Raw genomic sequence first — 27817 nt, 5'->3', positions numbered from 1 at the left:
GAACCCTGAAGATCCAGGAGACACGCTCGGACGGAGGTCGGGGGAAGCCGAAGATGGGGGCACTTCCGGAAGAGAGGCCCCACCCACGTTCACTTGGGGCGCGCGCCTGCATCCTGCTTCCGGCTCCGGCGGTTCGGAAGTCGGCTCCGCCTGTCCGGCCGGCTTCCAGAGCCCGGCTCTGACCTGGCCCGCCGAGAGTGAGTCTCCTTGGAGCTGGAGGCCGCGCAGCTTTGTGAGTGCCTCCCACCCCGCCGCTCCTCGGGAAGAACGCGGCCGCCTCCTCCACTAACCTCCGTCTCTCTCCTCCCGGAGGAGCAAGTCTGAGCGATTTGTCCTGGTGCTGGTGGCAGTCACCCCCACGTGGACACCTCTAGTCCCGGGGTGGGCCAGTCCCTGCTGCCAGATTCCAGACCCATTTCGACACTGAATGAGGAATAGTTGAGGCTCTAGGAATATAAGTTAACATGTTCCTGGTTTTTTGTGCTAAACCATCTAAATGTCCGAAGTGGCTCAGATTTAAACCTTGGTGAATGGAACTTAACCAAATCAAGGGCACTGCAAGAGCCAATCCCTCATACCCGCGATTCTGGCATTTTACCAGCATTCCCGCCTTAAAGCTCCAAATTTTATAAACGTACTTTATTAATAGCAAGGTGCAGTTTCGTAAGGATCTGAATTTGCTTAGTGATTCAGTATTGATATAGAGGTATGTGCTATTGTTCTTTGGAGCTTTAAATTCCGTAAATAACAATGTTCGCACCTTTGAAAACTCACTTAAAAAGAAATAATCATTTAGAGGGCTGAAGGTGTGGCCATTGTGGCAGAGAGCTCGAGGCCTTGAGTTCAACCCCAGTATCACTAAAAAAGAACAAACAAAACTAGCATACTGGAGGCTGTAGGTTGGAACATTAGGACTGCAAGAGGGGGGGAAAGGCCATAAGATCCCTAGATACTGACAGTAAAATCTTTCTTTGAAATTTCTTTTGGGACTGGAAGGTTTTAGCAGGTGTGATCCCCCAGGAAGCAGATCTTCATGTCTCCAGTTCCTTCAGTTTGGTAAGCAAAAGGAACCTCAAGGATTTGATTTGGTTTGTAGAAAAAAAAAATCCCTAATCCACCAGGGGTGTGGCTCAAGTGATAAGAGTGTCTGCCACCAAGAGGACTTAAGTGGAAACCGTAGTAACACCAAAATACATAATGAAGAAAAGGAAAAATTAGCTACTTTACCCATACCATTGTTGACTAAATGTAAATCTGATGGCTTGAAATTTTTAAGTGTGCGACATGTGCATGTTGGGTACTACAGCTTGAACTCAGGGCCTGGGCTCTTTCCCTGAGCCTTTGTGCTCAAGACTCGCACACTATCGTGTTAGACACAGCTCCACTTCAGGATTTTTGGAAATAAGAGTCTCTTGGATTTTTCTGCTGGAGCTGGCTTCAAATCTCAGTCCTCAGATCTCAGCCTCCTGAGTAGCTAGGATTATAGGCATGAACCACTGGCACCTGGCTCTAGGCCATTTTCTCTTGCTGAGAAAAAATGTTACCAACTTGATGTCCTAACAGAAGAAAATTAGCAATTTACTTTATTATGTCCAGAGGGTTATGTCAGACAGGACTAGTATAACTACAAATAACACATCATTCCTTCTGTCCATGTTGAGATACATCATAGTTTTTGTACCTGGTTTATTTCATTTGTTTGTTTATGTTTGTTTCCAAGATGCTGAAAATGTAAAACATGAGTTCTTTGTTTTGGGGTTTTCTTTTTTAAAAATATATATATTTAAGAATGCATGTTTTGTGCTGGGAGTATAGCCTAGTCGTACAGTACTTGCCTAGCATTCGTGAAACCTTGGGTTCCATTCCTCGGTACCACCTACACAGAAAAAGCTGGAAGTGGCACTGTGGCTTAAGTGGCAAAGCGCTAGCCTTAAGCAAAAATTGTCCAAGGACAGTGCCCAAGCCCTGAGTTCAAGCTCCGGAAAAAAATAAAAGAAGAATGCATGTTTCCTGTTTGAAGTCACCAAATGACAACCTGTTCAGATCTTTCTCCCCCCCCCCTCCTCCTCTCTCATCTTTCCCTCTCTCTCCCTTCCTCCACAGACATAGGCATTTATTATTTATTCATAGTGAGATGTTGTGTCTCTATGTTGACCTCAAAATTCTTTTGTGTGTGTGGGGGGTCCGGGGTCATGGGGCTTGAACTCTGAACCTGGGCACTGTCCTGAGCTCTTCAGCTCAAGGCTATTGCCCTACCCTTGAGCTAAGCCTCAACTACTATTTTTTTAGAGGTTAATTGGAGACAAGAGTCTCAGGTCCTTTTGTGCCTGGGCTGGCTTTGAACCTTGATCCTCAGATCTCAGCCTCCTGAGTAGCTACCACAGGCGTGAGCTACCACGCCTGGCTTGGCTTTTTAAAAAGTAGTTTATTGGAGGGGCTGGGAGTTTGGCCTAGTGGTAGAGTGCTTGCCTAGCATGCACAAAGACCCAGGTTTAATTCCTTGGTACCACATACAGAGAAAAAATCCGGAAATGGTGCTGAGGCTCAAGTGGTAGAGCTCTAGCCTTGAGAAAGTCCTTTGGCTTCAAGGCTTAATTACAGGCATATGCCTGCCACCAAACCATTTGTCAGGCAGCAAAATCAATTATGAAACAATGAACTTCATCTTGAGCATTATGTGTCATTAACACATTTTTGGTTTTCCAGGGCTAGCAACTGAACCCAAGGCTTTAGGAATAGTAGTCAGGTGCTCTCTTATGAGTGTGAATAATTCTGTCCAAGCATTGGACTTTAAAACCACCAGGACTAGAACTGAAATATTTTTATATCCTCCCTAACTCCTGCTTTTCTTTTTGGTTATATACTTGCTGGCATATTAGGATTGTATTATTGATTGTATTATTTTTAAAAATAATCTACAGGGTCAGGAATGTGGCCTAGTGATAGCATGCTCACCCAGCATGCACAAAGCCCTGCGTTTGATTCCCCGGAACCACATACATAGAAAAAGCTGGAAGTGGCGCTGTGGCTCAAGTGAGAGTGCTAGCCTTGAGCAAAAAGTGTCCAAGGATGGTGCCCAGGCCCTGAGCTCAAGCCCCATGACTGGCAAAAAAAAAAAAAAAAAAAGTAAAAATAATTTATTCCTGGGACGCACACACAGCTATCCTTGCAATTACATTCTTAAAGCTTAAATGTTATCTACTCCAGCTTGCAGTTCAAAAAAAAAAAAAAAAGCCAGGTGTTGGTGGCTCCCAGCTACCCAGGAGACTGAGATCTGAGGATCACGGTTCAAAGCCAGGCACCAAAGTCCATGAGACTCTTATCTCCAATTAACCATATGAAAACTGATTCAAGTGGCAGGGCAGTAGCCTTGAGCTGAAGAGCTCAAGGCCAGGTGAGTCTACATCCCACTACCAACATTTTTTTAAAAAGCGAGCTTGCAGTGCAGTGTTCCATGCTCCACTTTTCTCCTGGCTATGCTAATTTCCTACCCTCCACAAATCATTTACCAGCAAATGGTAGTGGCAAAGCAAATGGCCTCCTTTCTAAATTGTATACTGAAGTTATGCACATGTATGGAGCATTCCTGTTCTCAGGTGGGTTTGTGCACTCAATCTGAATTATGCTGAATGAAAATTTAAGCCAGGTGTGGTGGTTCACACCGGTAATCCCAGCTACTCAGGAGGCTAAGATTGAGGATCAAGCTTCCAAGCCAGCCTGAGCACTAAAGACTGATTCTTATTTCGAATTCACCAATAGAAAACTGGAAGTGGTACTGTGGCTCGAGGTGGGGAAGTAGCCTTGAGAAGTCAAGGACAGCATCCAGGCCCAGTTCAAGCTCCACGACCAACAAAAAAAAGAACTAATAGTTATTTCTCAATGACTTAGCTTTGAAAGGCAGTATCCTATAGGGATGATCTCTTCCAACAGGACTAGCAATTCGACTTACTAGTTACCTCTAATTTTCCTCTGGAGAAGCCTTTATTTCACACTAAGCACCCCCATGTACCCAAGAGGGAGGCTAATTAACACCCATGTGCAATAGAGCCTAATGTCACCTCAGGGGAAACCGTATCAAAAGGAGCACTAAAAATTCTAAGTATTAGTTCATATTATTTTAATCTCAAAAATTTTAATTATTTTTAGGTTTTTCTAAGACAGCTGAAAGCCCACTGGCAGCATTATATGAGCCAGAAAGCTCTATAATTCTATATACTGTTTTCTCATTTCAAGCTTTTAAAGTAACTGGAAACATTCAAAGTCATGGTCGCTTAGTGTCACAGACAGTACATGTGTATCACTCGTTTGCTGAGTCTAATCACTGGTTGAGATTTCAATCTCAAACAACATGCTAATCAATGTAGTATCAGCCTGTGATCAAAGATATGTTGGAGGTTTGGTACGATGGAGGTATGAGAATGGCTGGGACAAAAGTTCAAGTCTGACTGAGGGCAGGGACAGGGATGGCTTTAGTGTCTGTCTAGCAGTGACACCCTAGAACTCAAACCCTAGTACTGCCAAAACAAGTATTGAGGACTGGTACAGCCAAACCACCAAGGTCTCAATTTATACTTTACTTGCATAAAAATGTAATTCTACATCACTTCATTTCCTTGTAAAAGGAATGATTTCACAGGTGTCAGTCAACCCCTTTTCAAACTGGGCACACATCAAATCTAGCATCATGGGATTTTTATTTGGAAGTAAATTTTGAACTATCAATACAAATGCCAAGATACCACACAAAACATCCACAGGAACTTTTTCATTGTTTTAAACTGCTCACAAACATTTCCTACATAATCAAACATACAACAGAGAAACGGTACATTTTTAAATTTGCATACAATGGAAAAAACAAGTATATATATTTTTTACAAAGTTTAATAGACACTACTAGGGTTGACAGTTTAAGTCTATAGGTGAGAAGCTATGTAATAAAAATAACCAGATTTTATTCAGCCATCAACCACTTATGTAACTAAATGTTAATCTGAGTAATAAAAGCTTGTTGCCAATCATTCTTCTGGTATATACTTATATTAACTTGTGGTATCACTCTCCACACCTTGGTTCTTTACAACATGTAAAATTGGGGCAAGCATTTGCAAAACAAAACAAAACACCCCAAAAAACAAAAAACCCAGCCTTATAAGCATGAGTATGTGTATGATGTAATTTCTCCCTATGCAATAGGCTTTCAAACCACCAGGAAATCACTAGAGCTGAATTTGCCAATATATTTTTGTATATATCCAAGAGGTCCATATATTTAACAGAGGAGCTGAAAAATCAAACTTAGTGTTTAGGAGTGGGTTAGAAAATTCAGCCACCATTTGAAAACTGTCTTAAAAAAATGACCACCAAAAATAGGTTCACTAAATTTATTTTAAAAATCATAAAACGTTTCTTACAAAAGAGCATTACATTCTGCACACTGCTCTGAACAAATGCCAGGGACATGTGAACTATTGTTACTTTCCTCCCTGTCCCACCCCCCCAAATGTTTACAGTGACCACAAAGCAAGGTGTTCACAATAATTACATAGGGGGAATTTTTTTAAACCACCAACAATGAACAAAAAATAAAATCCACTCACTCTGCTGCTGTTTCAAAATTTCAATGTTAGTTTTTGCAAGCCCTCCCCCCAACCCTGTTTGTAAGGAACTAAAACATTACATCTGGTGAACAGCAAAGATTTCACTACACCTCAAATGCAGAACACCTATGAAGCAGAGGAATGTTGGCTTTTTAAACAGAAGCAGATAAAAAAAAAAGATGCAGGACTCCTTCAGTTCTTCACTAGTCTTAGAAAAACTTTCCAGAATACTGCTTCACACTATAAAAAAGAAAAAATATCTTGCATTAGAATCCTTCAACATCTGCATACTGCTTCACACTATAAAAGAAAAGAAAAAAAATACGAATTAGAATTTTTGTTCGTAACATCTTAATCAACATTAAGACAGTTTCAATGCTAAATTTAACATGTCCATTACAATTAAACTTTAAAACACCAGCAATTATAAACTAAAGCAATGTAAAATTCAAGAAAAATTAATTAGACATTAGTTGAGCAGAACTAAGAAAATGGAACTGAAAGTTGTTAGTATTTGGTAGAAAAGACAAGAAATGCCAGGAAGGTGTGAAATGCTGCATTTTACAGCACCAATCATTTGTCCTGTAGAGGTGGCCTGTGCCATATGGCAGACTGTGATTTGTTGTCAATTTAGTTATCTAAAAACAACAAAATCACTAGTCTTCCACACAGAACTAAGCCAACATCCAATGAATCTTCTATAGTTTCTACAGGCTCTGTATAATTTATAAGGAGTGGTTTTGGCAGCAGTTTTCACCAGAGAAATGAGAAGTTTGGTTGGTTAAGGCTTCTTCCAGCAAGATTAGTATTCAATGTCTTCATTTTTAGTAAGAAAGCAGAAGAAAATTAAGGTAAAGCTATTAGAATATTAGAATGTTTAGAAGTTAGGTCCCCAAATGACTGAAACACCATGGTTTCTAAAAGAAAATCAACTGAGAAGGAAAGTTCTTAAAGGTTTTAGTGTATACAAGTTTATACAAAGTTAGACACAAACTAACCTGTTCTGCAGTAAATACTGTGCATTCTGAATCTGGTCCTGTGTTCCTGTAATGGTAATGATCCGATCTTCGGATCCTTCTAAAGGCTCATCAATTTTGATGGAAGCTCCGGACTCATGACGGATTTGTTTAATCCGTTGACCACCTTTGCCAATAATAGATCCAGCCAACTGAAAAGATTTTTAAATACAAGTGTTCATGAAACTTTAAAAGCTTGTCAAACCACAGACTGGATTATAGGTTTCTACACAAATCCTAACATTTTTAATACTTTGAAAGCCATGGGATATTATTTGACTAGATATGTGGAGTGTTAATTTATTAAATCTGCTCAGTCCTAGTTTCACCTATAATCTCCAGTTTAAAGGAAATTTAAGAGAAACAGGCCAATAACCATTTAAAAATAGTTTTTACTAATATTCCTGATATTAAAGATACTTACATCTTTGGGAATAGTTACTTGTGTAGTAATAATAGGTCCACCAAGATCACCATATGAGCCACGACCCCCTGCATAGGAATAATCTGATTTAAATGATGAGCATTAAGTTCAAGTAAAAAGTATAAAATGCTTCATTTTTACAAAAGAGAAAACTTACCATATCCAGAGCCACCCTAAAAAGAGAAAGAAAAAAATAGAAAATTACTTTGCCTTCAAAATAACAAAGTCATTATAATACTAAACAATCCCCAGTCTAGGAAATTAAAGTTCTCCTACATCTCTGTAGTTTATTTCCCATGAGTAAATTTTAAGAGGCAACGTTGATTTAGTTGCATGGTATTCCAAGAAACAAATTACTACATAAGAGGAAGTAAAACTCATTGAAAAAGTAAACATCTTAAATTACTGATATGTACATTAAAATATTCAACCTGTGGTTCGTATGCCATCTGCCATTCTGATGGGCTCCATGTATCTATCGCAGAGTCCCAAGTTTCATCAGCACTAAAACCAACCTATAAACAGAAATATCAACAAAAAGCTGCATCATGTTTGCCAGTTACCATTCTTATCTAGAAGTTTCTGAAGCTTTTTTCATTTTAAGAACCTGTTAAATTCGTCTTTTAACAAAATGTAAACTATGTTGACTAAGATACTTCACACATACATTGCTGAACAAAAAAGTCCTCACCATGCCATCATAGCGGTCTCCAGGTCTTCCTCTTCTGTCATAGGCCATTAGATCTCTGTAAACATGATAGTCATAACCTCAATTTCTTTAATATACACAGCAAATTGCTCCACCCATCAATGAATGTCTTTTATGTAGATTTGTGGCTAAACATCTTTCCCAAACCAAAAAAACTTACCCTCCTCTAGGTGGAGGTGGTGGAGGAAGAGGGAGATTTCGAGCTCTGCTACCACCTCGGCCACCTCGACCAGGCGGTGGAGGAGGAGGTCCACGACGAGGGCTCATATCATCATAATCTCTTCTAGAAGGAGGCAAGGGACGACCACCCCGACCAGGAGGCATTCTGTCAAAGCCACCTCTTCCCCGCATGGGAAATCCCACAGGACGTCCACGGCGATCATCAAACATCATTGTAAAACCGCCATAATCATAGGTCTCATCATAGAAGTTGGGATCATAAGGCTGTGCACGTCCTTTAATGGGAGACTACAAATAAGAAAGAAATGCCTATGTGTTACAAGTTATTTTTCTCATGAGGTAGAACACAAGCAACCACGAAAGCAGGAAAAGATCTTAATAGGGGGAAGGTTTAGCTCTGTGGAGTAAACAATTGAGTTGAAAGGACTTTTGTCTTGGGCCAAGATGTGTCCAGTGAGACACATCCTGAGAAGAGTGTAATATAATGTAACCATTAAGAGAAACTGAGATGTTCTTCTAAAGGACTAAAGACGTGAAAGCTGGACAATATAAAATTGCTAGGAAAAGGACAGGCACAAAAACTACTAGTATCAAGCATTCTAAAATTTTGAAGTTTATCAGTTTCATAAAATTATGAAAACAAAGCTATAAAGATTACCTCCGATATAAGATCAAGGATGATTTTTATGCACTCTACAACTCTATCTGGCTTTCCTCCAATAAGAACAACTCTGTCAGTGGAATGAGGACAGCATTCTTGGAAAAGCTTGATTGTTGTCTGAGTATTCTGCATTAAGTTTACAAAAAGAAAAATTAGTTTTATCAATGTAAAACTTCCACACAATATAAAATTGTGGCTAATCATAACATACAAATCACTCACCAAGTACTATGACCTTATTTTAAAAACAAGATATTTATTCAATAATGACAGAAAACACAAGTGCCCTTTACCTCTCGAAGTTCTTTGATTTTAGCACCTTTGACCCCAATAATTCCTCCTGCCAGACTCTGATGAATTAACAGTCTCAACTCGCAGTCAAAGTCACTTCCTTTATAGTGTTGGTACTGTGGAGGGAGAGTTTAAACATTTTAGTCTCATATCAGTAATTTCCCAATCTACACTTACTAGCTATAAGCATAATAGACTGTTGCAGTAAGCAACCTGAATTTGTATTTCAATAACTTTACCAGTTATGTGCTTATTATCCTCAATAGCCAGGCCCAAAAAGGACATTCTGCACCACCTTAAAAATTATTTTATTTTCAGGTCCTGCAACACCATACCCACACTGCAGCCATTTAGCATGTCGCTGTTACCACAAGATAATATTAACATTCAAATAACACGATAATAAAAAAAAATGACTGCGAAGCACTTTGCAAATATAGTTAATTCCCACTGCAGCATGGAGCAGGGTCAACAGTGAGTTGTAAGACCATACATGTATTACGTTTTAAGCCTTTTTCTAGAGATGGGAAAAGTGCACTATGTTAAAAATAAAATTGATCCTATGGGCCAGGCTCCATACTTCAGTGGGGTTCAATGGCACTATGACATACATTTAAGCATTCCACAGCATCAGATTCGAGCGGGAGCTGGCTGGTTGCAGTGGGTGATGGCAACTGCAGGCCCTGAAAGTAGAAAAATAAGAGTAATAGGTTAAGTGTCTAGCGTGATCAGGCTATTGTCGCATATATTGGTAAAGCTACTATAACATTTTAATTATATGAAAAAACTTTAAACGGTAAGGCTCCATTTAAATACTTTTCTCTGTATACCCAGTGAATGATAATCTTAGCATCCTAGGTAAGGTCTAAGTTTTTCATTTTCAACATAATCTCACATCCCTCTAAAACAAAACAGATTTCTCTTAAGACAGAAGTCTAAAAGACAAGCTAAACTCATGACCACAATATGCTTTACTACTCCAATAGTGGCCACACTGAAAATTAGAAACCCCAACCAAACTTATGCCGTGACAATGGTGCACATTATGTTCGTCTGTCAGAAATATTTGAAGTGTTCTCCCCTCCCTTTATGCCCCAATGAAATGCCTTACCACCCCCCCTACAAAATATTAAATAATTATAAAAAAAGTTGTAAGCCTACCTCTTCCAAGGTAGGGATGATTTTCTTCAGAATCTCTCCAATTGTTTCAATATCAGCACTGATGCTCAATATGCTGTCAAACACCACAAATATCAGATAGTACAAAAAAAAGTGGAAAAGAAAAATGAGTCTTATGTTTGCCACTAGTAATCACACAAATTTTTACACGTAACATTTACTCAATAGTCCCCATTTAAAGTGGCCTATTTATGGATTTTTCACATGCATTTTATGCCCAATACAGACATGATAACAGTATTAGGAGACTTGAAGAAAGACAGAGAGAATGGGCTTTTGTTTTGGAAGGGCTCAGATTAAGTGGGCAATAAATTGACCAGAGCAGAGTTGAATATTTATGTTCCCCGCCACCGAGTTAAGGATACCCTCCTCGCTGTTACATTGGTAAAACTGGCACACCTTTCTCTTAGGCAAAGTGAGGGAAATATGCAAGTGGTGAACATTGTATCTGAAATAAGGTTATGGATACCAGTTAGGAATTAGATTACTAATGGGCTCTGCAAGAAAACAAATACAAATGCCAAGACAAAACAAAGACAACACAAATGAGAAGTGAAGGAAAGTGAACCAGAGTTAGCATTTCATCAGAAAAAATTATGAACAGGAAATGTTGGGAAGCAAGGTGGGCCACAAAGACAGAGCGAGAGACTATTTGGGTAACAATTTGATTTACAATGCAGTAAATATGCAACACTTGAAGCTGTGCTCCTTCCATCGAAATAAAATTAGTGGATCGTTTGGGTGGGCAACTCACGGTAAAAGTTCAGTGACAAAAAGACTTAATGGGGAAAATAAGACAGAAACTTGAAAAACAATACACCGTCTAAAGGGGATACTATTTAATTATATAAAAGGCAGGTAATAAAATACATTTCTCTCTTTCTAATCAGGCAGTGAGGCATAAACTGTTGGGACATACCGCTCGGGGCCACTGCTGTCTGGGACTGAAACACTGGCATTGTACTGCATTGGTCATTGGCGTTCGTGGATGTTGGCATTGGGCATGGGCATTCAATCAGAAGTTGTCAAGTATGGTACCCGTTTGGCAACGAGCACATTTTTGGGCATAGCCAACCAGGGTTTTCACATGGGCGTTCAGGGGCGGATGGGCCAACGTCATGGTGGGCAACGCAGGGGTAAGTCGATCCAGTACATGGGCAACGGAGATATATGGCCAAAAAAACAAGGAGAGGGAAAAGGGGGAAAAGCAATAAATTTTAATTTAATACAAACTATACTCAATACTCTCAATTAATGAAACAAGCTTAAGTTGTTCTGAAGACTAACACAATAATGGACTTCTCTAAATCTGACTGGCTTAACATTTAAGGACCTTAAATGATGGTTTTCTAGGTTTTTTTTTTTTTAAAAAAAAAACAAAACCAAAAAAAATAAAAACAAAAAACAAAACCAAGGAAAAAAAACAAAAACAAACAAAAGAAAAAACGATGTTTCAGTAGCAGGCTGGCTCATGAGGGTAGACACAAAACCTGTCGGACTTAAGTTTACTGATATTCTTGAGGAAATTGGGGGATAACCCAGACAATTATATTGAACATCTGGATTAAGAGGAGAGAGGTTTGTAAAAGACCAAACAAAAATTCCCACACCCAAACCCCCAACTATCAAGACTGGTTTCCTGAGATTTAAAATGCACTCCTAGACGCGAACAGGCAGGTTTGTAAATTTTTAAACGAATTTTCAAGTTACAGTTTACAGTAATCAAGAGGAACATACAAAGATCTGCGACCAAGAGAGAAATGAAATACTGTTAAAATAAGTACTCAACACAAAGTTATTTGCCTCATTTTTAGCAAGAAAAACATTAAGAAATGTGGATACTATGAGAAAAAAAAATAGAAATTTTGATGTAGCCAAGTCCCATTGTTTACTCACTTCTGATGCAGCAAACATTTAGTGTCTAATCACAAGAGTCAACCCACTATAAATCATGAAGACCCAAACAAACCATAGGTATTGACAATGGCTTCCCAACTGTAAGGTTAAGTGCCTATTCTATTCTTTACCCACAGCTTAACCATGCAACCTATGAACAATTTTGGGCTCCATGTGAAAGCTGTTAACAATGGATGATTTTTTTTTTTAAAATGGAAGGATTGTTAGGTATACTCATCCACTTACAATGGCTTTCAATAATGTAATTGGTCAGCAAAAGGGAATGTGAAAATGAAGGGTTTTACACTGTCGCTGTTTCTAGTTAAGATGTGTTTTCTTGTCTGAAGTGAACAATTGGATGGAATTTTATTAGAAAGTGGTTTAATAGAAACCTTTACCCTACGTGATCTGGGCTTTTATTAAAACAAGAATGGCAAACTTTGAAATCATCTATGTAACCAATTATTAACAAATGGCTTGCAACTACATTAGGTGATTTCTATGATGTAAACCTTTACAATTCTAGAAACACAAACGGAACCTGCTTGTTCAGCAGTTTAAATGAATACTTACGTCTGTACGGAGAGCCTTAATATTCTTGCCTCCTTTTCCAATCACTGCCCCAGCATTCTGGAAGAGATAGAAATACAAGAAATGAATTTGACTTTACCTAAAACCAATCCCTGTGTTAGTGCCTTTAAGCTTTAAACTGTTATAGAATTAGAAATCTATTTGAAGACTAAAAAAGAAAACTACAACAACAAAAAAAAACCTAAGCCAAAACATCAATTTTGGGGACGGGATGATCAAGATTTTGTATATATTCAGGACAAAATAATCTTAAGATGGAGCTCTGAAATACTTGTACAAATTTAAGTACAGATTTACAGTACCCATTTAAAGCTGCTCTGACAGGAGTAGGTATCCTCACATTGTGATTTGGATAAAGCAGTCCAGTGAGTTGACTACAATTTCTCAAAGTGGTCAATAGCCCCTTACTTAGTTGCCTACTTAGTTACACTCCCAAATGGTTCAGTATATTTAGTTAACAAAATTAATAGTACTACTATTGTTTGCCAGTTTAGAAAGAACCATAAAAATCTTACACCCTTCAGTCTGTAAAGCCCTAAAACTTCGAAGAGGGAGAAACCAGAATTTATTTTCTACTTTAGTACAAACCATCAATTTTTCAAATATGAAGTTTATACCTTGCTTTGAAGCAGAATGCGTAATTCAACCATCTCATCAGTGTTCCGAGATCTTTTAAATGCTTGTTCCTCTTCCATATCTTCTGCAGGGCGTTTACCTAGAAATAACAGTACAAATTTTAAAGAAAACAATGTGTTCACAAATACACTTTAAGATCTTAGACTTGTGGACAGAAGATGTTTATTGCTAATCCATATTCATGTTTTAAAATACATATTCATGTTTTTAAAAAGTCTTGGCCTTTATCTTCCTTAATAGTAACATCAGCACCATCTCACTGAAGACATTGTAATAAATTCTTCTAAAGATTGGAAAATTGTTTTCTCACCAAATTCTCCATTGGTTTCAGTGTTGGGGAAGGTTTCCTCTGGCTGTTCAGTTTCCATTTTCTTGTATTAAATGGACACACCAATCTGCTGAAAAATAAAAATGCTAGTACAAGTGCCTTATAAAAAGAGTGATTCATAGTATTATACTTCCTAAAAATACTGCTTCTATAACATGCCAACTATTCTTTCAGAGCACAACTGTAGTGCTCTGGATAGAACAACTGACACCTTACTGTTACAGTAGCCTATGAAAAGATCAGTTTTGCTATTGTTCAATATCAGACACTAATTCCAACTGCTTTAAGCAAAGTAAGCCAGTTAATTCGATGGCTACTTAACAAACGAATTCCCAAGTTGATTTTTTTCCAAAAGAAAACCACCATAGTTGTGTTCTCCCATAGCAACTTACTACACACCATTAAATGCCTGAAGTTCTTTGTAGACCTTTAAAGCTTCTAGTTATTTTAGTTCTTTTTCAATCGATGACTCAAGGCTGTTCTGACAATTGCCTGTCTATATAAACACTATGGCAAATGTCAAGCCATACCCAACTAAACAGCTCAATCTAGAGGGCAAAGGAGAAACATAAAATCCGTACTTAAAAGTCCGGACTCACTATTCAACAAAATGAATGGAACCGTAAAAATCTAATATCGTCCCTAGTAAAACAAACTGTACTAAATATAAACAGCACATAATCCAATAATTACATATTCCAAAGGATACTCGATTCTGAGTCTCAAATAACTAAAGGACTAGTAGAGGCGACCTGTAGCCCTTGATAAAGGGCAAAAGAGCTGAAAACCAAGGCAACATTTTTGCCTCTCAGCCTTCCAAAACGCAGGTAAAAAGCACTCTCTCCAGGATAGTGTGTCCTCCCACCACTCAAAATCTAAGGCGTGGTGGGAGCCCCAGGGCTAGCCCCGGCTGCAGCGTCTATCTGGGAAATAACATGGCTCTTCTAGCAGCTCTCACTTTTAGATGCTGAAATTCGCCCCGTCCGGCTCCACAGGGAAAATCACGCCCTGGTCGGCCTGCCCCCACCTCCCGGCCCGCCACGGGTCAAAGCCCAGGCCCGGCAGCTGGAAAAGCCGAGCGGACAGAAGCGCCGCACCTCTCCTCACCCGTATCCGACAGGAAATGGCGGCCCGCGTAATGGCGACTACGTGCGACTAGGCGGAGCCAAGCGCCGACCCCCCTCCCCCACCCACCACGCGGCCCCGCGATCTCATCCCCCGCACCATCCCTCCCCCCGCCCCCCCCCCCCCCCCCGCCCACCGCCCGAGAGACAAAGCGGAGGAGGGAGTCCGGCTCGGCTCGCCCGTCCCGGCTGATCCGGCCGACCCCGGCCGCAGAGGCCCGAGGAACCGCGGGTCACACAAAAAGCCGGCGGCCTCGCCGCGGCCCTCTCCAGACTCGGACGCCTGCCCGCCCGACGGCGCGAGCTACCTCCCGGACGAGGCGCCGAGCCTCCGGGACCCTCAGTTCTCCCCAGACACTCGCCCTCACGATAAGCCCCCAGGCACCCCGCCGCGGACTGCAGACACACGCGCAGGGAAATGGCGGAGGTGGGGGAGGGGAGGCCAGGTAACGTTCCCTCTAAGGCGGAGAAGCGGACATCCGCCCGGGAGCCCCTAAGACGGACCCCTCAAACGGAGAAGCTGGGCTCCGCTCCTTGCCTCCCACCGACTCCTTCGCCCTGCCCGACACCTCACCGAACAAGTCCGCCGTTCCCTCCCGGCTGCTCCGCCTCAGTCACTGCTAGACAGAGAAGGAGCGCGGCCCCCTCCCCCACCTCCTCGCGCTCTCCTACCCTACGGTCGCCCCCGATTGGCTGCCCAGGCGTCAGCGGCGATGCGAAGGCAAAGCCATTGGCCCTAGGTCGCGTCAATCAAAGCAAGGAAGCAGCCAGGAGCCCCGCCTCCCGCCGGCGACTCCCTTCGGGGTGTAAGGCCATGGGCCTGAGAAAACCCGGGCTTGGAAAAAGTACATGAAGCTCTTTAGGAAGACCAACCCCTTCCCCGAGTCCGTACTACCTGAGCCTTAGAAATTCCAATTATTTATGGGCCGCAAACAATTGGGATTCCGGCAAAACGTCGAAGTCGGTGCCGCAGAGAAACAGAGGGTAATGGCGTCTGCAGTGCCGCCGCCTGGAGCGCCCTCCTCCTTTCTCGTTCGCGCACTCACTGGTCAAGGGGGGGGGGGGGGAGGGAAGAAAACCTCTCGCGAGATCTTTGGACTCTTCACGCACGTAGGGAGGGGCGGCGAGGGGGCGTTTTTCCGAGCCCGGAGGGCGTCTTTGGAGCGGGTTGGAGCGGCGCCTGCGCGCGAGCCACAAATCGGGCGGGAAGAAGCAAAAAGCGCTTAAGCAGCTGGTCCTGCGGATTTCGCTTCCCACTGTCGCGTGAGGGCAGGCGGAACGCCCAGGTCGGTGCTCGGCCCAGACTTAAGCCCCCGTGGCACCGTAGTTCCTTTCCTCCCCGACCTCCCGCCTCCCCGGCCCGCGGGACCTGTGGTGGTGCGCGGCGGTAAGTGCAGCCCGCCGGCGCGGCCCTCGCCCGGGAAGCCCGCTGTGGGTAACGGTCCGCGCCGCCCAGCGGTCCCGGCGCGCCCGGGAGGCGCGGCGGGCGGCCCGCTGCGGTGGGGTTCCCGGGAAACGCGGGGCGCCCACCCCCAGCTCGGGTTTCCGCTCCGGAGAGCGTTTTACCGGGCTCTCAGAGGCCCTGGCGAGCGAGCGAGAGACCTTTCGTGCTTTAAAAAAAAAAAATTAAATAGGAGTCTGAACGTGGTGACTTGAGACCAAGTACGAGCGGCTCCTGTGTTTTCCTTCATTCGGAGAAAAACTTCCCGGGGAGCGAATGTGTTCCTTGCATCTGAAATGCGAATCGGTCGCTCCTCGCTCCCTTCACTGCACGGAAAGCCTCCCTCCAACATCAGCTTCTCGTTGCAAGGTTGCTTACTTCCTAAAGCCACTGTGCCAAGCTTTGATGGCTTCTTTTCTGTAGGTACATGAAAGGTCGTGCTGAGTCGGTGACAATCCCGGGACATTGACAGCCGTGGGTAGCCGCTTTCCACGATGCCTACTCAGCCTTCTACTCACAATCCCAAAGTCAAGTAGAAGCATAAACGATGTTATAATCTTACCTAAAGGCAAAATTCACCATAGAACACACGCGGACGCACACCGGCGGTTCACCGTCGTGTGTCCTAGTGAAGGCCTTGTGCTGATTCACGCCCCTTGTAACAATTTCCTTCTTGAATAATTTGCTCAGTACATACGCCGACATCCTTTTTAATAGAGGTAATGATTGCGTAACACCTGTCATCTTTTACTTGTTTCGGAAGGACACTTGATGGAATTTACATCTTGGGAGAGCACACCAAATAATTTTAGAGAGGGTATAATTTCTAAGATTGTGCAGCTTCTGCAAGTTAATACAACTTCTAAATGTTGTGAAGAATATATAATCTTGTGAAGGGGTTAAACAGAACAAATTTCGGTTTTAAGTTGCAAAGTTCAGATTTCTACTCCATATATAGAGTTTGGGAATACTTGGATAATAGAGATTTAATCTACCAGTTAGCATTTTCAACATTCAATTCAATCATTGTAAACCTGCATTACTATGTGCATATATATATATATATATGGGTATTATAATAATGATCTTTAAAAAATAGTATTTCTGGGAGCCGGGAGTTTGGCTTAGTGGTAGAGTGCTTGCCTTAGCATGCACCATGACCCAGGTTCAATTCCTCAGTACCACATACATAGAAAAAAGCCAGAAGTGCTGAGGCTCAAGTGATAGAGCTCTAGCCTTGAGAAAGCCCAAGGACAGTGCTCAGGCCCTGAGTTCCAGCCCCAGGACTGGCAAAAAAAAAAAAAAATAGTATTTCTGTTGAAGTCATTTTCTGCCTTGATAAAGCAATGATGGTGGGGCTCCTGAGAGCAACTCTGTACAGGAAATGTGTGGATTTACCCTGGCTAGTGAAAGTTGTTACCATTCTTTAGATGTAATCTTGGGATCATTCCCATCCTGTTTTCTCTCTTATTGCATATATATATATATATATATATATATATATAAAAATTTTCTCTTATATATATATATGTATGTATATATATTAGATTTTTACTTTTCTCCATCTTTTCATTCTCTATGTAAAATTGATAGTTTTCTAATCAATACCTTTGAAACCTGTGCTTAGAGCTCTGTATGTGGGTTAGTGGCACCTAGGCCCTGGGTATGATCCCTAGCAACAACCAAAATCCTGTGCTCATTTAAACATTTGACTAGGTACTTCTTTCTGTAGCTCCTATCTGGTGAAATTGTTTAATGATCATTTTGGACTGTTAGAGCTAGTAAAGTTTAGCTATGAAATTTACTGCAGATGATAGGCAAATATAATAGAGATTGTACTTTGCCAGTGGAGATTATACTCTTTCTGGTTCTTGAGTTTTCCACCTTGTGCCAGATCTTATGCTTATTATAAAACTTGGAGTCAGTTATGAACAAGAGATTAAGATTAAGAGGTAAGAGATTATGATTTAGACATAAGGACTAGTCCAAAGTCACTTAACCAATTGGGTTTCAATCCCACCTGGGGTGGCTCAACTCAACTCCTGTAAATCCTTTCTACTCTGGAGGTTGAGATTGGAGGATCACAGTTCAAAGCCAGCCCCGGCACTAAAGTTACTAAAGTCTCTGAGACTTTTATCTCCAGTTAACCACTAGAAAATGGGAAGTGGGGCAGTGGCTCAAGGGGTAGGGCAGGAATCTTGAGCTAAAGAGCTCAGGGGCAACACCCAGGCCCACAGGTAGGATGGTATCCTTGAGCTGAAGAACTCAGGGTCCCTGTACCCAGGCTGAGTTCAAGCCCTATGACCCACAAAAAAAAAAAAAAAAAGGAAAGAAAAAGAAAAAGAATTGGGTTTCATACCAAACCTACTCTGCTTTTTCTTGCAGAAGTTCAGAAATAATTCTTCAGAAATAATTGTGTGTAATTGTGTGTGTGTGTGTGTGTGTGTGTGTGTGTGTATATGTATGTATGTGTGTTGGGCTTCAGCTCTATCCCTGAGCTTTTTTACTCAAGGGTAGTGCTCTACCACTTGAACTACAGCTTAGTGTCCAGCTTTTTGGTAGCTAATTAGAAATAAGAATTTCACAGACTTTTCAGTCTGGGCTGGTTTTGAACTATGATCAGTCCTCAAATCTCACTCTCCTGAGTAGCTAGGATTATAGGCATGGGCTATAGGCATCTTGCTTCTGATTGCTTCTTGATTTCAGTCACTCTGTACAATTTTTTTCTCTAATTTTTAACATACCTTCTTAAAATTCTGAAATTGTCTTGAAGTCATCCCTAATAAATTAAAACAGACTTTTTCTTTTGTAAAACTTCAAATTTACCAATGTATCAACAGTAGAACAAGTATACTGTATTAATGCAAGATGTTAATAAAATGGAGAAAGGAGGTAAAAGATATGTCCTAATTTTCTGCTCAACTTTCTCCAAACTGCTCTAAAAATAAAGCTTATGTTTATATGAAAATAATGGAAACATGGAACAAGGTAAATATTTGTTGGTGCTTTTTCTACGTAAAAAGTAAAAGGTTATGAATATAGAACAAGGAAACTTCTTGGGGATGCTTATTTGAGAGGATTGAGAGAACAGAGAATGTGATAGAGGGGGTGAGATTGATTAGAATATAATGTAAATGTGTGGAGCTGTAACAAATCCCTCCCTCTCTATAACTAATATAATAAGCTAGTAAAAAAATAACCAAAGCCTCCCAAAATTAGTATATGACTAACTGAAAATCTTTAAGTCAAATACACCTAAACTTTAGTGACGATTGGTAGAATTCTTTTGCTCTGCTTGTAGACTGTTGATTTCTTGGTAGTCAGAATGTAAATCAGTATGGCCAGCCAACTTACGAGACACAGAATGTTAATGAATTAAATTTTTCTTCTAACAAATTTTGAGGATTAAGCTGTGTTTAATTTTTATTTATGACCTTTTTGTCAACCATAAATAGTACTTGAAAAGTATGTGTTTAAAGATCCTTCACGAATATAGTGCAATTCTTTTTTCTTCTATTGATGAACATTTAGTCCTTTTTTGTACCAGATAACACAGTGGTGAACTTGGTGAGACACATGAATGTTTTGTTACTGTGCTTCTCTCTTCTGTTGTTACTTCCTCTCTTTTTTTCTAGAGCTAGAATCTAGGGACCTGTACAACAAAACATTTATTTTAACTCAGGTTACAGTTCCTCGCCCCTTGTCTTTATTTTCTGCTGTTTTCTTTTTTTTTTTTTTTTTGTGGGTCATGGGGCCTGAACTTGGCCTGGATGCTGTCCCTGAGCTCTTCAGCTCAAGGCTACCACCCTACCCATGAGCCAGGCCCCACTTCCTGTTTTCTGGGGGTTAATTGGAGATGAGTCTCAAGTCCTTTTGTGCCTGTGTGGCTTTGAACCATAATCCTTGGATCTCAGCCGTGAGCCACTGGTGCCTGGTGCCCGGTGCCCGGCTTTCCATTGTTTTCTTAACATTAAGTCTGGAAAATAGAAGATGTATATCATATCGTATGAACATATTAAATGTACAATTTTCTTGTGGGGTTGTTGAAGATAAGTGGCTGTTCTTTGTATATTAATGGAAACTTGTACTGCCCTAGCTAAGCATTCCTGAGCTGCTTTTACTTCCTTCGACTACTCTTATCCAGTTTCTCAAGAGGAGGAAGACATAGAAACCTTAAGAATTCTCTGAAAGGCTAGATGTAAGTAATACAATTTACTAAATTATTAAGATTTTCAGTTAATGAAACCCAGTATATAGTTCATTTGTAGATCCTATATAATACCTTGACCGATGACTTCATTTCTGTGACATAAGGGGAGAAAACCTATTATCCATCATCTTTTTATTATAATTAGTTATGACCTGAAGTTGCAGTGTTTCTGTGTCCCAGAACAATTATACCCTTTGCATTACTTAGCTTGCTGAGAAATGGAGATTTATATTTAGCAGGGTTACCCCCCCCCCCAAAGTTCTTGACATTTTGGTAAAATACTTGAGAATTACTGTATTTGAGTGTTTATATAGTGTTAAATATCACTTTTCACATTTGCTTGTTTTTCCAAATTATAGCATTATAGTAGCTGCAGAAATTGAGATTTAAATCTTGGAGAGTGAGCTAGGAGTGTGTTCTAGTGGTAGAGTGCTTGCCTAGCATGCACAAAGCCCTAGGTTTAACTCCTTGGTGCAACATACACTTAAAAAGACAGAAGTGGTAGAGCCTTAGCCTTGAGAAAGCCTAAGCATAGTGCACAGGCCCTGAGTTCAAGACCCAGGACTGGCAAAAAATAAATCCTGGAGGGTAGTATGGAAAGAATTACTAATTAGGACATGTACACATCAATGGCACACATTAACCTGCATGCATTAGCAACAATGTAGTTGTTACAGTTGAATAAGCAGTATTTCTTAGAATTTGTCTATATGAAAGTGGGTATAACTTGATGTGATCAGTAGCACATATAAAGAAGTTGTTTGGAATAAATGAAAACATGTTTTAAAAAAAAATAGGTCCAGTGCAGTGACTCACATCTCTAATCCTAGCTGAGGATCAGGGTTCAAAGCCAGCCAGGACACTAAAGTCTTTGAGACTCATTGCCAATTAGCCACCAGAAAATGGGAAGTGAGGCTGTGGCTCAATGGGTAGGGTAGTAGCCTTGAGCTGAAGTGCTCAGGGACAACGCCCAGGCCTAGGGATAGGGCAGTAGCTTGAGCTGAAGAGCTCATGCTTAGGAGCAATTGAGCCAGCTGGACATTAACTGAAACCTTTGAAATTGTGAGTCAAATAAATGTTTCTAAGTCGGGAGTTTGGCCTAATGGTACAGTGCCTGCCTAGCAAAAATGAAGAACTGAGCTCCATTCCTTGGTACCACATACATAGGAAAAGCCAGAAATGCTGTGACTCAAGTGGTAGAACTCTACCCTTGAAAAAGTCCAAGGACAATGCTCAGGCCCCGAGCTTAAGTCCCAAGACTGGCAAAACAACAACAACAACAACAACAAAAACCCCAAGGTTCTGGGGAGTGCCTTGGAGATACAGCTCAGTGGTAGAGTGCTTGCCTAATAGGGGGGCCCAAGGTTTGATATAGTAGGGGACCAAAAAAATAATCATTGAAATTTTCTAAAGTTCAAGACAGTATAAATTGCAAAAGCACAATCAGCACTGACTTTTTATATAGTTAGATATACTGTAGCAAAAGGCAAAACATTAAAGATAATTTTTTTTTTTTTTTTTTTTTTTTTTGCCAGCCCTGGGCTTGTGCTCAGGGCCTGAGCACTGTCCTTGGACTTTCTCAAGGCTAGAGCTCTACCACTTGAGCCTCAGCACCACTTCCGGCTTTTTTTTTTCCTATGTATGTGGTACTGAGGAATCGAATCCGGGTCTTCATGCACGCTAGGCAAGCACTTTAACCACTAGGCCAAACTCCCAGCCCCTAAAGATAATTTTTAAAACAATCTTTAATACTCAAGTTTCTAAAATAAAATAAAAAGGGGAGAAATGGAGCTGGGGACCACCCTCCTACTTGAAAAGCAGAGATTCAGAGAATCCATCTTCTCCCCCCTTTAACATGCGTGGTGGCATGAGCCTGTCATCTCACAAAAGAGGCCATAGGTAGGAGAATTGTGATGCTGACTAGTGAGTGTTCTATCATTTGAATCCTGTCCCTAGTTCTTTGCTTTTAGTTTGTTTTTCAGGTAGTAGAGTCTTACTACTTTTACTTTGTATTGTGATTTTCCTATCTTCCCACCCATCCTTAGAGTTAAACCACTTCCTGGTATATACTTGAGTGAATCAAATTCAACATACACTAGAGATTCCTGCACACCCATGTTTATTACAGCACTCTTCACAATATCCTAGTCATGGGATCCGCATTACATGTCACATCAACAAATCAATGAACGGTGAATCAGCCATTGAAAGCAGTATGGGACTATTCCAGCCCAAGCACTAAAGAACAGACTCTTATCTCCAATCAATCATTAAAAAATGGGAAGTGGGGCTGTGGCTCGTGGGTAGGGTGGTGCCTTGAGCTCAGGGACAGCACTCAGGCCCAATGACACACACACACACACACACACACACGCACGCACGCGCGCGCGCACGCACGCACGCACGCACGCACGCGCGCGCGCGCGCGCGCACAGAAAGCCTAAAGACGGTGCTTTCAAGCCCTAGGACTGGCAACAAACAAACAATAAAAAAAAGAACCTTCATCTGTAGAAAAAACAAATTAAACTTTTTTGAATACATGATTGATTAGTGTTTTGTTACTTCATCACAGTGAGGAAAATCAGAAAGTTAATGATATTTATCTGGCAAGACTCTTAATATCTTGGCTGGGCTGAGAATATGGCTTAGTGGTAAAGTGCTTGCCTAGCATTCATGAAGCCCTGGGTTTGATTCTTCAGTATCACATAAACAGAAAAAGTTAGTGTTATGGCTCAAATGGTGATATTAGCCTTGAGCAAAAGAAGCTCAAGGACAGTGCCCAGGCCCTGAGTTCAAGCCCCAGGACTACCAAAAAAAGATTATCTTGGCTTAAGTTAGGTGCTTGTAGCTCATACCAGTGATCCTAGATACTCAGGAGGATGAGACCTAAAGATCAAGGTTTGAAGCCAACTTAGGCAGAAAAATCTGTGAGACTGTTATTTCCAATTAACCACCAAAAAAAAGGGCTATAAGTGGACATGTGGCTCAAATAGAGCACTAGCATTGAGCAAAAATTGCTTAGAGACAGTGCCTACCCAGGTCCTAAGTTCAAGTTCCAGAACCAGCACACACACACACACAAAAATATTTTGGTAAAAAAGTATGGTTGCTTTATATTGGTTCAGACTCTACTGTTACTTGTTAAAATGTTACCATTACCCTATGTATTTAGTGCCAAATGGCCAAACACAATGGTAACTTTTAGCAAAGTTAGTGTTACTTATAGATAAGGAAAGAGCTTTGTTGAATATTGTTTCTTGACTAAATTTTAAATTATTAGACCCAACTATTAGTTTTATATAATACCTCCATTTACTGAGTATGTTTGACATTGTGTTTAATAATTATTATTCATGTAGTTTTTGCAATAATCCTGTAAGATGAATGGTAGTATCGTCTTTTAAAAATGTTGTATAGTTTTTAAAAAGATTGTGTAGCTTGTAAACTTGATCTGTCTCATTCAAACATTTTTTTTGTTGTACATTTGAATTTTATTGAAGTAGAATGTCTTAGTTGAGCTTTTTATTTTTCTAAAATTGAGTCCTTCCTGGGGCTTGAAGTCAGCACCTGGGGAGTATCACTTACTTATCCTTTTTGCTTAAAGCTAACCACTTGAGCCACAACTCTGCTTCTAGGTTTTTGGTGGTTAATCGGAGGTAAGAATGTTAAAAGACTTTTCTGCTGGGCTGGTTTTGAAAGCACAGTCTTCAGATCTTAGCTGCTTGAGTATGTAGAATTGTAGGCATGAGCCACCAGCAACCAGCTGAATGTCAAAGAATTTTAAGATGGAGAAAGAAAAAAACTGTTGTTTATGCCTACTTGAGCATCATAGAAAATTATAGAAGCCTGTATGTAAGTGTACTGAATTACCATATTTTTGTTTTGTTTTCAGGTGTTATTATTTTTCATTGAAAAGAAATGAGTGTAACTACCATTGCATCAAGAGTTGAAACCTGGCTGTTAGCTACATGGCATGTTAAAGTACCTCATATGTGGCTGGAAGCTTGTATTAACTGGATCCAAGAAGAAAGTGGTAATGTTAATTTGACTCAGGCACAAATTAATAAGCAAGTATTTGAGCAATGGCTGCTTACTGATCTCAGAGATTTGGAACATCCTCTTTTACCTGATCGTATTTTAGAGATTCCGAAAGGAGAACTGAATGGGTTTTATGCACTACAGATCAATTCTTTGGTGGATGTAAGTCAACCTGCATATTCTCAGATACAGAAGTTGAGAGGAAAAAATACAACAAATGATCTGGTTACAGCTGAAACACAAGTTACCCTAAAACCTTGGGAAGCAAAGTCTTCACGAATGTTGATGTTACAGGTCACTGATGGAATTGTACAAATGCAGGCAATGGAGTATCAGTCTGTTCCAGTTCTTCATAGTGATCTTTCTCCAGGTACAAAAATTTTGATTCACGGAAACATTTCTTTTCGTCTTGGTGTACTCTTATTAAAACCAGAAAATGTGAAGGTGTTAGGAGGTGAAGTAGATGTTCTTTTAGAAGAATATGCCCAAGAGAAAGTACTTGCAAGATTAATTGGAGAAGTTGATCCTATAGTCTCAGACATACCAAGTAATTCTGCTCAAAATATCCCCAGAGTTACAGATGTTCTAGATCCTGCTTTAGGACCTTCCGATGAAGAACTTTTGGCAAGTCTTGATGAAAATGATGAACTTGGAGAAAACGAGGACACTTCATTGGAAAGATGTTTGAACATAGTCAGTTCCTCAAATACTGTTTCTATGAGAGAGTCAAGTTTTAAGCCAGGACCTGTTCTTTCTCCAAGACCAAAGGAGAAACCACCAAACCAATCTATGTATTTCACTGATGTGAATTTAGATGACTTTTCCCTGGAGGAGGCCTTACTTTTAGAAGAAACTGTCCAGAAAGAACAGATGGAAACCAAAGAATTACAACCACTAACTTCGAATGAAAACATAGCTAGATGTACAGAGAGAATTTCACATAAACCTAATACTCCAGATAACTTTTCTTTGGCTTACAAACAGGTAGACAATAATTGGGATAAAAACAGATTATCTGAACAAATGACTCATAAGTCTTTAGGTTATCACTCTGCGAAACACCAAAACAGTAGTATTTTTTTAGGTCAATGTAATGTACCATTACCCCATGATTTTACAAATAAAGATAAGAATATAGAGACAGATAATAAAATAAAACAAACCATCAGCAGTTCAGATGAACATTTTTTAAGTAATAAAATATTAAGTAGAGATGTTAATTGTGTACCAAAAAAGAGTTCACAAATTTCTAGTGTAAATAGTCACCATTTACAACCCAGTTCTTCAAAATCAGTAGAGAATATCACTGATCTTTCGGTTGGTATGGATTTGAACTCTCCACCTTTTATCTACTTGTCTGTCCTAATGGCCAGCAAACCAAAGGAAGTTACAACAGTAAAAGTCAAAGCATTTATTGTGACTCTAACTGGAAATCTCTCGAGTTCTGGTGGCATTTGGAATATCACTGCAAAGGTTTCTGATGGCACTGCATATCTAGATGTAGACTTTGTAGATGAAATACTAACTAGTTTAATAGGGTTTTCTGTACCAGAAATGAAAAAGTTAAAAAAGGATCCTCTTAAATATCAAAAATTCCTTGAAGGTTTGCAGAAATGTCAGAAAAATCTAATAGATTTGTGCTGTATAATGACTATTTCATTTAATCCTTCTTTGTGTAAAGCCATGGTACTTGCATTAGAGGATATTACTATGGAACACCTGGAGGACCTGAAGAAGAGGTTGAATAAATAATTTGCCAAAGTATTAGACACCTCATAACAGGAAGAGAATATATAGAATTAAAGTTGGTCATAGTTTTACTTTTGAAACTTTTTTTGTGAAAAGCAAAATCAATGAAGTTTCATGTTTTATTTCAATTCAATTAGAAGTATTTAATCATATGTATATACTTAATTTTTTAAACTTGTCTGAACCTAGATTCATCCTAGGTGGGTTATACTACTCAGTATTATTAAATCCCTTGGTGATTTTAAATAAAATTTTAGTAGTTCCATTTTTGTTGAGAAATTTCTTTTTATCCTTGTCATTTCTTAGAAGATGATCGCTAAAGTATTGTTGTTTCAGTCATTCTTAACACTTTGAGTACCCCAAAAATAGGAGAAAAAAGTTAAAATCAGGACATCAAGCTTTAAGATGCATATTGTTTTGCTGGATTTCGTTAATTATACATATTTGGCATATTCAAGGTAAATCTTGTTAATTAGATACTACTTTATAAATACTACTGTATACTGAATGATTAAAAAGATTGTATTTTAAGTGGCTTATACCTTTAATCATACCTTCTCAGAAGTCTTGGATATAGAGGATCAAGTTTTGAAGCCAGCCTAGGCAGAAAAGTCCTTGAGAATCCAACTCCCCCAAAAAATCATCAGCAAAATGCCCTCTCAGAGGTGTGGCTCAAGTGATGGAGCTCCCTGAGTTCAAGCCTTGGTGCTGGAGTTGCGAGGGGAAGAAAGAACAGTATATTTTAAATGACATATTAACTTTATTATTAAACATTGCATTTTTAAAAATTAAAATAAGTGGTTATTCATGTCTTTAGGTATAATTATCCCATTTTTAATTAGCTGTACATGTAAACTTTAATTTTGTTGTGTTAATTGTTTTAAAGGGAGACTTTACCACTCTTCTACTTTGCCATAAGTTATATTTAACAGAGAAAATTTTGAAGTGCCTTAGCTGGGAGTTTGGCCTAGTGGTAGTGTGCTTGCCTAGCATGCATAAAGACTGGGGTTTGATTTCTCAGAACCGTATACATAGGAAAAGCTGGAAGTGGTGCTACGGCTCAAGTGGTAGAGCTATAGTATTGAGAAAGCCCAAGGACAATGTTTAGGCCCTGATTCAATCCCTAGGACTAGAAAAATAATCTTTTATGAAGTGCCTTGAATTTAAAAATATTAAATAAATGCTTCAAATGAGGATGTTATTTTTTTAGTGAAAAGAAGAATAATAATATAATGGGAAATAGCTGGAAAATAAATATGCATATAAAACATAAGGGCTGAACATCAGTTTCTCAGACCTGTAATCCTAGCTACTCAGGGCGCTGAGATCTGAGGATGGCTGTTTGATGCCAGCATAGGCAGGAAATTCCATTAGCTACCAAAAGGCCAGGAATGACTTTGTGGTTCAAAGTGGTAGAGCATTATCCTTCAGCACAAAAAACCAGGGTCAGCACTCAGAACTTGAGTTCAAGCCCCAGGATTGGCACCAAAAAAGGAAAAAAAAATACAGGTGTGTGTGTGTGTGTGTGTGTGTGTGTGTGTGTGTGTGTGTGTGTGTGTATACATGCGTGGAAGATACTTGAAAATATTTTCCACTGCTATTTGAAGGATAATACTTAGCTCTATATACTCTAATAGTAATCTGGTCTAAAATGCCCAGGCCCAAGGATAAGGTAGAAGCCTTGAGCTGAAGAGCTCAGGGACAGCACCCAGGCCCAGAGTTCAAGCCCCAAGACCAAATAAAT

The 27817-nt window shown here is 40.1% G+C and overlaps 2 protein-coding genes across 12 annotated transcripts; one reads left to right on the top strand and one right to left on the bottom strand.

The window, feature by feature from the left end:
• Nucleotides 1–5370: 5370 nt before the first annotated feature.
• Hnrnpk (heterogeneous nuclear ribonucleoprotein K) lies at nucleotides 5371–15677 on the bottom strand. 7 transcript variants are annotated; one of them, XM_090329463.1, is made up of 16 exons: nucleotides 15531–15677; nucleotides 13494–13581; nucleotides 13165–13262; nucleotides 12530–12586; nucleotides 10980–11023; nucleotides 10043–10115; nucleotides 9493–9564; nucleotides 8884–8997; nucleotides 8588–8716; nucleotides 7910–8217; nucleotides 7732–7786; nucleotides 7472–7555; nucleotides 7198–7213; nucleotides 7041–7123; nucleotides 6599–6768; nucleotides 5371–5900 (listed from the first exon to the last, which is right to left on the bottom strand). In XM_090329463.1, the coding sequence occupies exons 2-16, from the start codon at nucleotides 13549–13551 to the stop codon at nucleotides 5867–5869; spliced, it is 1395 nt and encodes a 464-aa protein (XP_090185589.1). In that variant the 5' UTR covers nucleotides 13552–13581; nucleotides 15531–15677; the 3' UTR covers nucleotides 5371–5866. The 7 variants fall into 7 exon arrangements, with proteins under 7 accessions (XP_090185589.1, XP_090185587.1, XP_090185592.1 ...); XM_090329461.1 differs by having other exon boundaries at nucleotides 13494–13578; XM_090329466.1 differs by having other exon boundaries at nucleotides 5371–5840; nucleotides 13494–13578.
• On the top strand, nucleotides 15405–26838 carry Rmi1 (RecQ mediated genome instability 1). Of its 5 annotated transcripts, none has more exons than XM_090329459.1 (3): nucleotides 15405–15480; nucleotides 20173–20274; nucleotides 24179–26838. In XM_090329459.1, the coding sequence occupies exon 3, from the start codon at nucleotides 24205–24207 to the stop codon at nucleotides 26074–26076; it is 1872 nt and encodes a 623-aa protein (XP_090185585.1). In that variant the 5' UTR covers nucleotides 15405–15480; nucleotides 20173–20274; nucleotides 24179–24204; the 3' UTR covers nucleotides 26077–26838. The 5 variants fall into 5 exon arrangements, with proteins under 5 accessions (XP_090185585.1, XP_090185584.1, XP_090185583.1 ...); XM_090329458.1 differs by lacking the exon at nucleotides 15405–15480 and adding an exon at nucleotides 15796–16022; XM_090329457.1 differs by lacking the exon at nucleotides 15405–15480 and adding an exon at nucleotides 16140–16495.
• Nucleotides 26839–27817: the final 979 nt, after the last annotated feature.

This window comes from Megascapheus bottae, chromosome 3 (assembly GCF_031878675.1).
Source record: "Megascapheus bottae isolate mThoBot1 chromosome 3, mThoBot2.hap1, whole genome shotgun sequence".
NCBI classification, from domain to species: Eukaryota; Metazoa; Chordata; class Mammalia; order Rodentia; family Geomyidae; genus Megascapheus; species Megascapheus bottae.
The sequence above is the reverse complement of the archived record's forward strand: the minus strand, read 5'-3'. Positions and strand labels throughout refer to the sequence as shown.